The sequence below is a fragment of the Jaculus jaculus genome, chromosome 8 (genome assembly GCF_020740685.1).
Source record: "Jaculus jaculus isolate mJacJac1 chromosome 8, mJacJac1.mat.Y.cur, whole genome shotgun sequence".
Classification (NCBI taxonomy): Eukaryota; Metazoa; Chordata; class Mammalia; order Rodentia; family Dipodidae; genus Jaculus; species Jaculus jaculus.
Window position 1 is genome coordinate 82020604 of NC_059109.1, and position 14048 is coordinate 82034651.

At 41.1% G+C, this 14048-nt stretch overlaps 1 protein-coding gene across 7 annotated transcripts in view; it reads left to right on the forward strand.

The window, feature by feature from the left end:
• Ptpra (protein tyrosine phosphatase receptor type A) overlaps positions 1–14048 on the forward strand; it is a 185949-nt gene that overhangs the window by 42883 nt on the left and 129018 nt on the right. For 5 of the 7 annotated variants that reach the window (XM_045156280.1, XM_045156279.1, XM_045156281.1 and 2 more), the window contains exon 2: positions 3977–4052. The exons of the other annotated variants lie outside the window; for them this stretch is intronic. In XM_045156280.1, coding sequence (XP_045012215.1) covers positions 4026–4052 — 27 coding nt within the window. In that variant the 5' untranslated portion in view covers positions 3977–4025. The remainder of the gene's footprint in view (positions 1–3976; positions 4053–14048) is intronic. 7 annotated transcript variants of the gene reach the window in all.

The following is a 14048-nucleotide window of genomic DNA, read 5'->3' on the forward strand; positions in this document are numbered from 1 at the left end:
ACTGCCTCCTGGGCACTGGGATTAAAGGCATCCACCATGCTCGGCATTTTTTTTTACATCTGGCTTATGTGGATAGCTTGGGAATTGATCCTAGGCCAGCAGGCTTTGCAAGCAAGTACCTTAACTACTGAGTCATCTTCCCAGCTCTTGGCTGCCGTTATATTCAAAGCATATTGTCTTATTTACTGTTAAGTAACCTCCAGCTTTCCTTTCTCAGAATGAATTGGCTAATCTAAGTTCTTTGCATTCACGTGAACATTTCATTTCATTTGTCAAGGTAGGGTCTTACTCTAGTCCAGGCTGACCTGGAACTCACTCTGTAGTTCCAGGCTGGCCTCAAACACACAACAATACTCCTACCTCTGCCTCCCACGTGTTGGGATTAAAAGTGTGTGCTACCACGCCTGGCCACATGAACATTTTAGAAACAGCTTATCAAGGCTAGGGAGATGGCTCAGATGGCTGTGCAAGCATGTGGACACCAAGTTGGTCCTTAATGGCCATGAGAAAATTCAGGTGTGGCTGGCTATACTGCTGTAGTTCCAGCACTGGGGACAAAAACAGGAAGATTACTGAGGTCTTCTGTCCAGCCATTCTAGCTGAAAGGCAGGAAGCTTTTGTTCAGTAAGAGACCTTATTTCAGAAAAATAAAGTGGATGACTGTTTTCTGCATGACTGTGTGATGGCTAAGTACTGTTGTCAACTTGATTAGAGTAGGAATCAAGAGACACTCTTCTTGGGCAGGTATGTGAGGTTGTTAATAGGAAAGGTTAACTAAGGGAGGAAGTCCTTCCTCCAAAATGATTGGCCTTTCCAATGATGGACTATATGTAAAGAGACTCTGAGAGAACACAGTCCCATTTTGCCTGGCTCTCCTCTCTTCTCACTTGTATGTAGCATCACTTCAACTGTCTTTCATGGGCATTAGAACTGTTTCATCAGCCTTCCAATGTTGACTGAAGCCCAGCAGCTCTCCTAGGAATCCTCCAGACCTTCAGTGCTTCTTCACGTCTTTTTCTTGCCTGGTTGCTAGGCCCTTAGAAGGCACTATTGAGTGGTAAAATATTGAATGGTAAAAACAGGTATCCTTATACTGTGTCTGATTTTTGAGGAGGAAAAGATAGGGCTGAGGAAATGGCTCATTTATAAATGCTTGCTACACAAACATGAGGACCTGGGTTTAGATCTCTAGCACACATGATGATGATGATGTCATGTGCCTGTAATCCCAGGAGCTAGAGAGGTGCACACAGGCAGACCTTCTGGCTAACTGGTCTAGCCAAATTGGTGAACTTTAGGTTCAGTGGGAGATTGTGACAAAGAAAGCCTGAAGTGGTAGCACATACCTTCAATCCCAGCACTCAGGAGGCAGAGGTAGGATGACCGTGAGTTCGAAGCCAGCCTGAGACTACCTGGAAAAACAAAATAAGAATTAAGTGGAAAGCAATTGAGGGAAAAAACTGATGTCAATCTCTGATCTTCACATGCATGCTCACACATGTGCACATATACATATGCACACACACTTGCACACACAAAAGAAAAAAAGGAGGGAAAGTTAATATTGCCATTAACTAGAATGTTAACTTTAAGCTTTTTATAGATATTTTCATGCTGACAAACTGTCTTGTCCTACAGTTGCTAATTTCTCAAAGGAACTTTTTTAGGTTATTTGGATACAGGGAATGAGGAGGAGTCAAAGTGACCTTGCCTTTGGATCTAGCTATTTATAAGTTTTATTGCTGTTTTGTGGATCAAGGCATCATTCTGTATTTCTCCATGTAACATTTTCAGTAGTTCTTCAGATATATTTCTTAGTTCAGTTGAGTCTTCTCTAGTATATCTAGAGAGAAAGGTTTATATTTCAGTGACGTATGTTTTATTTCTGGAGTTCTATTTGATCTACTTTCATTCATTCATTCATTTATAATTTTAGTTTTTTCTGGGGCTTCTACAAAAGTTAGCCCATCGATAGCTCTGGATTTTTCAAAATATTTTTTATTTACTTACTTGAGAGAAACAGAGAAAGAGAGTGAAACAGATAGAGAGGGAAAATGGGCATACCAAGGCATCCAGCCACTAAAAATGAACTCCAAACACTTGCACCACCTTGTACATCTGGTTTACATGGGTCTTGGGAATTGAACCTTAGTCCTTTGGCTTTGCAGGCAAGCACCATAACCACTAAGCCATCTCCAGCCCCGCTCTGTTTTTTTGTTGTTTGTTTTGTTTTGTTTTTTGCTTTTTCAAGGTAGGGTATCACTGTAGCCCGGAATTCACTTTGTATTCTCAAGATGGCCCCAAACACAGCAATCCTCCTACCTCTGCCTCCTGAGTACTGGGATTAAAGGAATATGCTACCCTACTCTGCTAGGTTTTGATGTACTTTCTGTTTGATGCTACTGGTAATTTCCCCTATCTTCATGAAAACTTAGCTAAGCTGTTCAGAGTATGTTAGCACTTACCCAGCATTTCTAGATGTTAATAGTCAAGCAGTTTTAATTCATTATCTAGTGCAGAGAAAAAGACATACAACATGTAAAAAAAAAATGTATAAGCTATGGCTTATTGCATGGGCTTAAATGTGGTATGTTTGTTTTTGTTAATGATGTTTCTGTTTGATCATGTTTGTTTGAGACAGTATTACTATATAGCCCAGGTTGACCTCAAACTTGTGATCTTCCTGCCTCAGAATTCCAAGTGTTGGGATTATAAATGGGTACCACCACACATGGCTAAGTATTATTAGATATTTGGTTATTTTAGTAGCTCATAAATTAGGAGAGAACATGTAATTCAAACTTTTTATAAGAAAAAAAAAGTATTGAAACTTCATGGAGATTCATAGATTGGTCTGGGACACTTAGCTACTAGATTGCACAGCTCAGACATGAAAGTAGGTTTTTGCCTGGTATAGGACTGAAAACCCTTGACACCTTAGTAGATATTTTATGGCTGGAACTTTTTTTTTCTATTGGGCTGTCCTGTGATTAGTAAGATGTTTAGTGCATCCAAGGCCTGTACTGCCTACAACTACCTTGCCTTCATTTGTGGCTATCAAAACTAATTTCAGACATTGGCAAGTATCACAGGATGGAGTAGCTAATGTTGCATGATATAGGTGGTATAGTACCACTTGTTTTTTCTGTGTTTTGAGTCAGTCTCTCTCTAGGCTAGGCTGGCTAAGAACCCACTGTGATCCTCCAATTCAACTTCCCAAGTACTGGTATTTAATGCATGAGCCATTACACCCTGCTAGTCCAGGATTTATTATTTTATTTCATTTTATATATTTTTAAAAATTTTTAAACATTTTTATTTATTTATTATTTACTTGAGTGAGAAAGAGGCAAATAGAAAGAAAATGGGTGTGCCAGGGCCTCCACCCTCTGGAAACAACCCACATACGTGTGCACCTTGTGCATCTGGCTTACATGAGTCCTTTGGCTTTGCAAGCAAGTGCCTTAAACACTAAGCCATCTCTCCAGCCCTTATTTTATATTTTTATTTATTTACAAGCCTGGGGGGATGATGGGTGCAACAGGGCCTCTTGCCACTGTAATCAAACTCCAGATGCATATACCACTTTGGGTACTGGGGAATTGAGCCTAGGCCACCAGGCTTTGCAAGCAAGTGTCTTTAACACTGAGTTATCTCTCCAGCCCTGATCCAGTCTTGCTGCCCACCCCCCGGGAAAGGCTTAATATCTCAGTGAATTTGGTTCCCATGAGTTCTTCAGTGGTTCAAGTGATTTAACCAGAGAAAGGGGTTTGTTTTATAGCTTCTGGAATTTTAAGCATATCTTTAATAAATGCCTCATAAAGCTACATGTCTCTCCCCAGGACAGTCCCTATTGTTTAAATTTTGTGTTTCTAACCAAGTAAAGGAGTTAATGAGTTCAAGGTCAGCCTGAGCCAAGGTGAGATTTTGCCTCACAAAAAAATCATACTTCTGAAGTTGTTCTCTCTGGTTACAGGTGACACAACTAACAATAAAAAATATTTATGGAATACCAGTGAGTGGTGATGGATGATGCAATTTTAATAACTAAGGTAAGAGAAATAAAACCAAAACTTTTAAGTTTGCCAGCCAATTAGTTTCTCGAAAATAAACCTAAAACTAGTTTCTTTCCCATTCCATTTTTTTTTTCTTTTTTTCGAGATAGGGTCTCACTTAGCTCAGGGTGACCTGGAATTCACTATGTAGCTTCAGGGTGGCCTCGAACTCGTAACAGTCTTCCTGCCTCTGCCTCCCAAGTGCTGAGATTAAAGGTGTGTGCCACCATACCCAAGTTACTCTTGTTTTAAGCTTAAGAAAACTGGCAGCACCTAATGATTCTATTCTTTTTTTTTTTTTTAAGGTTTATTTATTTATGTATTAGAGAGACAGAGAGAGAATGGGCATGCTAGGGCTTCCAGACACTGCAAACGAACTCCAGATACATGTGCCACCATGTGCATCTGGCTTGCATGGGACCTGAAGAATTGAACCTGGGTCCCTAGGATTCACAGGCCTTAACTGCTACGCCATCTCTCCAGCCCTAATTCTATTTTTATGTTTCCCTAGAGAAATGAAAACATATGTCTTCACAAAGGCGCACATATACATGTGCTTAATATTAATAGCTTAAAAAGAAAGTAGAATTGGGCTGGAGAGATGGCTTAGCGGTTAAAGCGTTTGCCTGCAATGCCAAAGGACCTCTGTTCAATTCCCAAGGACCCATGTAAGCCAGATACACAAGGTGGTGCATGGTCTGGAGTTCATTTGTAGTGGCTAGAGGCCCAGGTGCGCCCATTCTCTCCTTTTCTCTGTGTCTCTCTATCTGCCTGTCCCTCTCTCTCTCTCAAATAAATTTAAAAAGTAAATAATTTTTTTGTTTTGTTTTTTTCAAGGTAGGGTCTCACTCTAGCTCAGACTGACCTGGAATTCAGTATGTATATACACCACCTTCTGTCAGGACTGTCCCCCCTCCTCCACTATTGGTGGTTATATCTTATAGAATACTAGATAGAATAAGGGTTTCTATGGAGCTGGTACATGTTTTCTTAACTTATATGTACATTCCCCCACTTTCGACATTCTGTTCCTCCCCTAACCTGTCAGATAACTCCTCCTCTCCTCTTTCCTTATTTTTTCTCTCTCCTGGTTTTATGCCCATATTCCTATTGCTTACCACTTTTGCACTCATTTGCTCTCATCTCCAATTGATACCAGTTAGGAACCACAGATGAGTTTTAAATTTATTTTAATTAAAAAGCATAGCCGCGGCCTGGAGGGATGGCTTACCAGTTAAGGCATTCACCTGCAAAGTCAAAGGACCCAGGTTCAATTCCCCAGGACCCACATTAGCCAGATGCACAAGGTGGTGAATGCATCTGGAGTTCTTTTGCAGTGGCTGGAGGCCCTGATGCACTCTCTCTCTCTGTCTCTTTCCCCCCTCTTTCTCTCTGTCAAATAAATAAATAAACATAAAATATTTAAAATTAAGAAAAAAAAAAGAATAGCCGGGTGCGGTGGTGCATGCCTTTAATCCCAGCACTTGGGAGGCACAGGTAGGATTACCATGAGTTCAAGGCTACCCTGAGACTACATAGTGAATTCCAAGTCAGCCTGGGCTGGGCTAGAAGACCTTACCTTGAAAAACTAAAAATAAATAAATAAATAAAATTTAAAAAGCAGTGTAGTAGGGACTGGGAAGATTGCTCAATGGTTAAAGATACTTGCTTGCGAGCCTGCCTGACCAAGTTTGGTTCCCTAGCACCCAAGTAAAGCCAACAGCCTTTTTTTTTTTTTTTTTTTTTTTTTTGTGGGTTTTGGGAGGTTGTTTCCAGGTACAGTCTCACTCTAGCCCAGGCTGACCTAGAATTCACCATGTCGTCTTAGGGTAGCTTCGCATGCACAGCAATCTTCCTACCTCTGCCTCCCAAAGTGCTGGGATTAAAGGCGTGTAGCACCATAAGCGGCCTGAAACTTTTTTAAATGCCCAGGCCCATTTGCACGGTCACATCTTCTGATGACAGGGTTGGCATGAAAGGGCCAGTCACCCCTGTCCCTGGTATGCCCTCTGAGCCATGGTTGCAGTCCTTTAGTTGGGACTCTCAACTGGGTTTTTTTTTTGTTTTGTTTTTTGTTTTGCTTTGTTGTTTTTTTTTTTTTTGGCACTGGCACAGCTCCAAGTAAGTTGCTTTTTTTTTTTTTTTTTTTTAAAGTAAGGACTCCAGTCCAGGACTGAAGCCTGGTTTATTTCTCAGCAGTCCTTTATTTTATTTATTTATTTATTTTATTTGAGAGCGACAGACACAGAGAGAAAGACAGATAGAGGGAGAGAGAAAGAATGGGTGCGCCAGGGCTTCTAGCCTCTGCAAACGAACTCCAGACGCGTGCACCCCCTTGTGCATCTGGCTAATGTGGGACCTGGGGAGCTGAGCCTCGAACCGGGGTCCTTAGGCTTCACAGGCAAGTGCTTAACCGCTAAGCCATCTCTCCAGCCCTGCTTTTTTTTTTTTTAAATCTATAATTAAATTATTTACTTATGACCACATAGGAGCTGTGCCTAGCTTCCTAACCCTCTTGTTCTTTTTTTTTTTTATTTTTCGAGGTAAGGTCTCACTCTAGCCCAGGCTGACCTGGAATCTTGTTCTTTTTAAATATTCCTGATTTGGTAATCTGCTGAGAATAGTTGTGGAAATTGGTGAATAGTTCATTAGTTAGTTCATTTCAGAAATCTGGAATAAGACAAGGGTGTTCTGTCTCCATGCTGATACAACATAGTTCTTGAAGAAGTAAGATGAGGGCTGGAGAGATGGCTCAGCAAAGCAATTTAACACTTTCAGCAAAGTTACAAAATAATTTATGGATTCTAGCTCTTTTTTTTTTTTCCTGGAAAGTAGCTGCGCATGGTGGCACATGCCTTTAATCCCAACACTAGGGAGACAGAGGTAGAAGGATCATTGTGCATTCTAGGTCAGCATGGGCTAAAGTGAGACCCTACCTCAAACCCTCCCCCCCAAAAATAAATAAATTTAAAAAGTAAATAACATACCTTCAATCAAACATCATAGTTTAGTGTAGACTTCAACTGAACTGCTTAAACTGTGTATCACAAGCCCACATGCATTCATATTATTGAATATAGGATCATGAAAAATTAGCAACAATAAAAGCTTTTAAATGCTCAGAGTCCAAAAATTAATTCAAAATCAGACACATTATGACTCTGAGGTGTTTTTGCCAGTGTTCACCTGTGCTTTGTGTGACTTCATTGTACTGTTGGTTTGGAACAATGCCCTCATGCCACCTAATGCCAACAAATGCTACCTAGACCTCAGCTTAGATCATATACTGAGCATTGCAATATTTTTATTGTACATACAACATATTCTACTGCTATAGAGTCATAACGGTTTAATCATAGAAAACGAAGAGTTATATTTTCTTACCATCATTCCTTGTAAATATCAAATCAGTATATCTTTGGATTGTATTAACTTAGAATGCTTGTTTTTAAAATTGTTGTTTGGGCTGCAGAAGTGGCTCAGGGGTTAAGGCACTTGCCTGCAAAGCCTTGTGACCCAGGTTCACTTTCCCAGTACCCATGTAAAGCCACATACACAAAGTAGAGAATGCATCTGGAGTTTGTTTATGAAGGCTAGAGGCCCTGGTGTGCCCCTACCCCCTGTGTGTGTGTGTGTGTGTGTGTGTGTGTGTTGGCTTGAAAATTAAAAACAAACAAACAAACAAACAAGAAAAAGATAAATTTGCTCTCTGAGTTACAGATTTGTTTTACAATTTATTTATTTATTTATTTGAGAGAGAGACAGGCAGAAAGAAAGAAGGAATAGGCATGCCAGGGCCTCAGGCCACTGCAGATGAACTCCAGATGCATGCACCATCTTGTGCATGTGGCTTATGTGAGTCCTAGGGAACCGAACCTGGGTCATTTAGCTTTGCAGGCAAGCGCCTTAATTGCTAAGCGATCTCTCCAGCTCCAGATTTATTTTTGTTGTACTGCTTTTTTTGTTTTTGTTGAGCCAGGGTCTCACATGAGCCCAGGCTGCCCTAAAACTCTAGTCTTATAATATAGGCTGCCCTTGAACTCTCAGCACTGGGATTAAAGGAAAAAACAATCACACCCAGGTTGATTGGGGTTCTATTTTTTAACCATCTTTTTTCAAATATTTATTTATTTGAGATATTTGAGAAAAAGAGAATGAATGGGTGTGCCAGGGCCTCCAGATGCGAGCACCATCTTGTGCATCTGGCTTACACGGGTCCTGGGGAATCAAATCCGGATCCTTTGGCTTTGCTGGCAGATACCTTAACTGCTAAGCCATCTTTGGTTTTTCAAGGTAGGGTTTCACTCTGGTGCAAGCTGACCTGAAATTCACTATGTAGTCTCAGGGTGGCCTTGAACTCTTAGTGATCCTCCTTCTTCTGCCTCCCAAGTTTGGGGATTAAAGGGCCTGGCTCTAAAATATTTTTAAAATTTTATTTGCAAGGTAAGATAGAGAGAATGGGCATATCAAGCCACTGCAAACAAACTCTAGATACATGTGCCACTTTGTGCATCTGACTTTACATGGATACTGGGGAATTGGACCTGAGTCATTAGGCTTTGCAGACAAGCGCCTTAACCACTGAGCCATCGCTCCATCCCTTAAGTTTTATTTATTTCTTTGTTTTTAAAACTTATTATGGGGTGGGAATATGGCTCAGCAAGTAAGAACACTTTCCACAGCATGAGGGCCTGAGACCATAAGAGTTTAATTCCTCAGGGTCCATGTAAGCAGTTGTGCATAGCTACACATGTCTGTGACCCTAATCCTGTGGGAAGCAGAGACCAGAGAATCACTGAGGCTCACAAAAACCACAGCTGTGTTCAGAAATTCACTCTGTCTTGATGAAACATGGATGAGCAAAAGAAGGTGATCACTGGATGTTCTCTGGCCTCCGTGCACCTGTGCGCCCATCTTGACGTGCATATGTACATCTGTATACACACACGCACACACACACACAGAGAGAGAGAGAGAGAGAGAGGGAGGGAGGGAGGGAGAGAAATTAAGTTCATCTTAGTATTGGGACATAATTTTCACCAATTCCTATAATGACCCTAAACATATTTCTGTCATTTTCTACTATGTATTTGTACAAAGTGGCATTCTCAGTGTAGTGGTTTGAATCAGATATCCCCCTTAAACTCATGCATGTAGAATGCTTGATTCCCAGCTGTTGGCAATTTGGGAAGTGGAACTTTGCTGGAAGAGGTGTACTGCTGGTGGGTGGGCCTTGCTGATGGTAGTTCAGCACACTCTTGCGCTGCCATTTTCCACCTAATGTTGGCCAGGAGGTGATGTCCAGCTTCTGTTCATGCCACATTTCCCTTGCCATCATGAAGTCTTACCTAGGGTCTGTAAGCCAAAATAAACAATTTTCTTCCCATCAGTGGCTTTTGGTCAGTGCTTTGTGCCAGCAATGTGAAGGTAACTAACACTCAGCATTGACAACTATAAAAATCAAAATATCAGTCAACTCTGATAGGGTGCTGTGATTAAAGGCATGTACCAACACACCAGGTTTAAGTTAGTATTTTAATGAAAAACAGAGTGGTTGTATAAGAATAAAAATCTAAGCATGGCATGGTGGTGTGCATCTTTAATCCCAGCACTTGGGAGGCAGAGGCAGGAGGATCACTTGGGAGGCTAGCCTGAGTAGTGAATTCCAGGTCAGCCTGGGCTAGAGCAAGACCTTACCTCAACAAAACAAAAAAAAAAAAAAAAAAAAAAACTAGGGTAAAAGTCAGGGTCAGGTGTGGTAGTGCACACCTTTAATCCCAGCACTTGGGAATCAGGGGTAGGAAGATTGCTGTTAGTTCAAGGCCAGCTGAGACTACATAGTGAATTTAAGGACACCCTTGGCTAGAGTTATTAAACTCTACCTCTAAAAAACAAACAAGCAATCAAAAAACCCTTAAAATTCTAAATCAAGCTATTTATGAATTGGAGGCTACCTAAAAATATTTATATAGAGATGTATTTTAAGGAATTGGCTTGTGGTGGGAGATGACTGCAGGTTGAATAATCAGGAAAGAGTTGTAGTTGAATTCTCAAAGCAGTCTTCTTAAGAAGGACTTCTTTTAGCTGGGCGTAGTAGCGCGCACCTTTAATCCCAGCACTGGGGAAGCAGAAATAAGAAGATCACCATGAATTTGAGGCTACCCTGAGACTACACAGTGAATTTCAGATCAGCTTGAGCTAGCATGAGCCCCTACCTCAGGAAAAAAAAAAAAAAAAGCCTTCTTTTGTTCTGTTCAGTTGACTGGAGGAAAGTCATCTGCTTTACTTAAATACAATGTAAATCTCATCCAAGGCACCCTGACAGACTCATCCAGGATAGTGTTTAACCAAGTATCCAGACACTGTGGCCCTGTCAAGTTGGCACATAAAATTAACCATACCACTTTGCATACATCCAGAACACATTCTCTTTCTGCGAAAGAGGATGCAAAGTCCTTGGATGGTGTTTATCTTAGCACTATGTATTACAAGTTATCTAGCCAGTAGTTGCTCAACCTGGATAGGAATCATGGGTAGGTGAGGCGAAGCTCTTCCATTGCTAGCATTCTCAAGCCCTGGTACCCAAAGCTACGGACTAGACTAGCAGACCCAGAGGCTTACAGCTCCAGGTCTTGAGAGCTAGGGGCTTACTGGTCCAGACTTTAGAAAGCACACTCTTAAAGGCCCTGGCATGCCCATTCTCCCTCTCTCTCTCTCATTCTCTCTATATATCTAATAAATAAATATCTTAAAAAAAGAAAATGGGGGCTGGAGAGATGGCTTAGTGGTTAAGCGCCTGCCTGTGAAGCCTAAGGACCTGGGTTTGAGGCTCGATTCCCCAGGTCCCACGTTAGCCAGATGCACAAGGGGGCGCATGCGTCTGAAGTTTGTTTGCAGTGGCTGGAGGCCCTGGCGCGCCCATTCTCTCTCTCTCTCTCTCTCTCTCTCTCTCACTCACTCTTTTTTTCTCTCTCTCATTCTCAAATAAAAATAAAAATAAATGAATAAATATTTCCTTCAAGAAAAAAGCAATTAGAACAACAACTCATCATAATACTTAAGTAACACTATGTTTACATTATAATGTTTAAGATGAACAAGTAAGACAAGATTAGAAGAACCTATCTGTCCTGGGGCCCCGGGACGGGAGTTAAACATTATTAGAACTCTGTTAAGTTAACGATAGGCTTTTGTTTTAAGCATCTCTTTTAGTGCCTTTTTTCCCCTCAAATAAGATATTAGGGGTCAAAAAAAGATATTAGGGGTCAGAGTATTTTTAAAATATTTTTATTATTTATTTGAGAAAGAGGAAGGGAGACCGAGAAAGGGGCAGAGAGAGAATGGGCGCATCAAGGCCTCCAGCTGCTGCAAACGAACTCCAGATGCATGCACCATCTTGTGCATCTGGCTTACATGGGTCCTGGAGAGTTGAACCTGGATCCTTTGGCTTTGCAGCAAGTGCCTTAACCGCTAAGCCATCTCTCTAGTCTGGGGTCAGAGTATTTTGACTCCAAATTGACAGCTGTTAAAACCTTTCCTAGTTCCTCTGACTTTCTTGAGTGATAAAAGACCACCTAGCTAAGCACCTATCTAAACTCATACTAGCTTTGGCTCTTTTAAACACTCCACTGATGATTTGAGGAAGCTACACATCAACAACAGCTACTTGCTATTGCTGCTGCAGCCCAGCTCTGACTCTTGTAAACAGCCTCAACTGCTTGGCCAGACTTTTGTCATCACAAGTCTTGCTGATGACCCTGTACCCTTTTTCTCAGGACAGAGGGGGAGTATGACCCATGATGGCCCAATAGGCTGCCTATGATTGGTGCACACAGACTACTGGTACATTTGCATGAGAGACTGTGCTAATAACTGATTACTGCAAATGAAGGAATACTGTGATTGGTGCAGGTACCTTTGCCATGTCCTCTTTCTTTGCTATATATACAGGCTGTTCAGCTTATCTTAAGAGACAGCTAGGAAACACCCTACTGTGCTGATACTTGGTATTATAACACTAGGCCTAAAGACTTAATTTTCGAGGTCTTTTCTTGGGTATTTTTAAACATTGTCATCAGAAGAGACCAAAAAAAAAAAAAAAAATGGTGAAGGTAAGTGGCAGCAGCTTGAAAGTAAACACAGCTACTGTCCTAGTGGCTGTAGTGATAATGAAGCAGGGGCGATGAGAGCAACTGAGGAGCAGTAGAGAGCAGCTTAAGCAGAAACAAATGAGAACAGAACTAGCAGGGACAATCAAGTATCACAGACACCCTTGGCTTGAGTTTTATGCTAGTCACTGTCAAGGGCTGGTGATCCTAACACCTGAGACCTATATAAGAGCTCTAACAGTAGAAGGTGCCACCTACTGCTACTTCCTACTGCAGCCAGAAGCCAGCAATTACAAAAGATGTCAAGTGCCAGGGCCACTAGTGGTTAAAGTCTAAAGCAACAGCCTCCAATGTGAGTGCTTAAGAGCCCTCTAGCCACTGCAAACACAAAAGTGAAATAGGAAATAAAGGAAACACATGAGAACAAACTGTCAAATTTCTTTCTGTTTTGTAAGTTTTTACAGTTTCTCACCTGTAGTACTAATGAAGCACCTGTTGATTTAACAGGTGACAATAGATCAGATGGAAATGAGGTAAGATTTTTCCATGTTGTTCTTTTGTTTAAATAATAGCTGGGTCTGGTAGTTCACACCTGTAACCTCAGCAGACAGGAGGTTTGATGTAAGTTTTGAGGATAGCCTGGGCTGTATATAATGGGAGAACCTCTCTCAAAGAAAACCTAATTATAAAAACATAAAAACTGGGCATGGTAGCATATTGCCTTTAATCCCAGCACTCAGGAGGATCACTATGACTTTGAGGCCAGCCTGAGACTGCATAGTGAATTTCAGGTCAGCCTGGGCTAGAATGAGACCCTACCTTGAAAAAGAGAAGGAAGAAAAAAAAAAAATTAAAAAGGTCAGTGAATCAAAATGAATAAAAACCACATTGATTTTCATCTCCTGGATGACAAGAATTTTATTGACTAATCTGAAGTGTTTGGGGCAACATGTGAAACATCTGAGATGTGAGCTCCTCAAGCTGCTTTTTCCTTTGGCTCCAAAGCTTGCCACAAAATAATATTGGAACTTAATTGATCAAATAAATAAATGACTGTTTTCTTGTTTTCAAAGTAACTCAGGTTGTGAAATTTACCATTAATTTCTTTTTTTTTTTAAGATTTATTTACTTATTAGTGAGAGAGGGGGGGGGGAGGGAGGTTGGGAATGCCAGGGCCTCCAGTCACTGCAGATGAACTCCAGACATATGCAGCACCGCCACCATGTGCATCTGGTTCACCTGGGACCTGGAGAGTCGAACCTGGGTCCTTAGGTTTCGCAGGCATGTGCCTTAACTGCTAAGCCATCTCTCCAGCCCCCATTAATTTTCTTTTAATTTTTTATTTATATTTATTTATTTGACAGAGAAAGGAGAGGGGGGTCATGCCAGGGCCTTCAGCCACTGCAAACGAACTCCAGATGCATGTGCCCCCTTGTGCATCTGGCAAAAACGTGAGTCCTGAGGACTCGAACCTGGCCCTTTGGCTTTGCAGACAAATGCCTTAACCACTAAGCCATGCCTCCAGCCCCCCATTAATTTTCTTTATATCCATCCCAGAAAGATTTAGAAAGTATTTTCCCTCTTGATAATACTAGCAAAACTTACAGTATGACCGATTATAGAATGTAAATTTCTTCAGAGCTTCAACTATTTTCTGTCTTTGGCCAAAGACCCTATCCTTGAGCTCATTTCTGAGGGGGGAAAATTGAAACTTAATACTGTGTTATATTTCCTGTTTCTTAAATTTCTAATTATTGTGTAAGGTTTTATTTTTCTCAAAAGAGACTAATCTGGAATGAGAATGAATTCTCATCAGTTAAAGCAAAGCTTTAAGTAGGTCATCTGACTTTGCTTTTGTGCTCCACATTCACCCTGGTTATAAAAG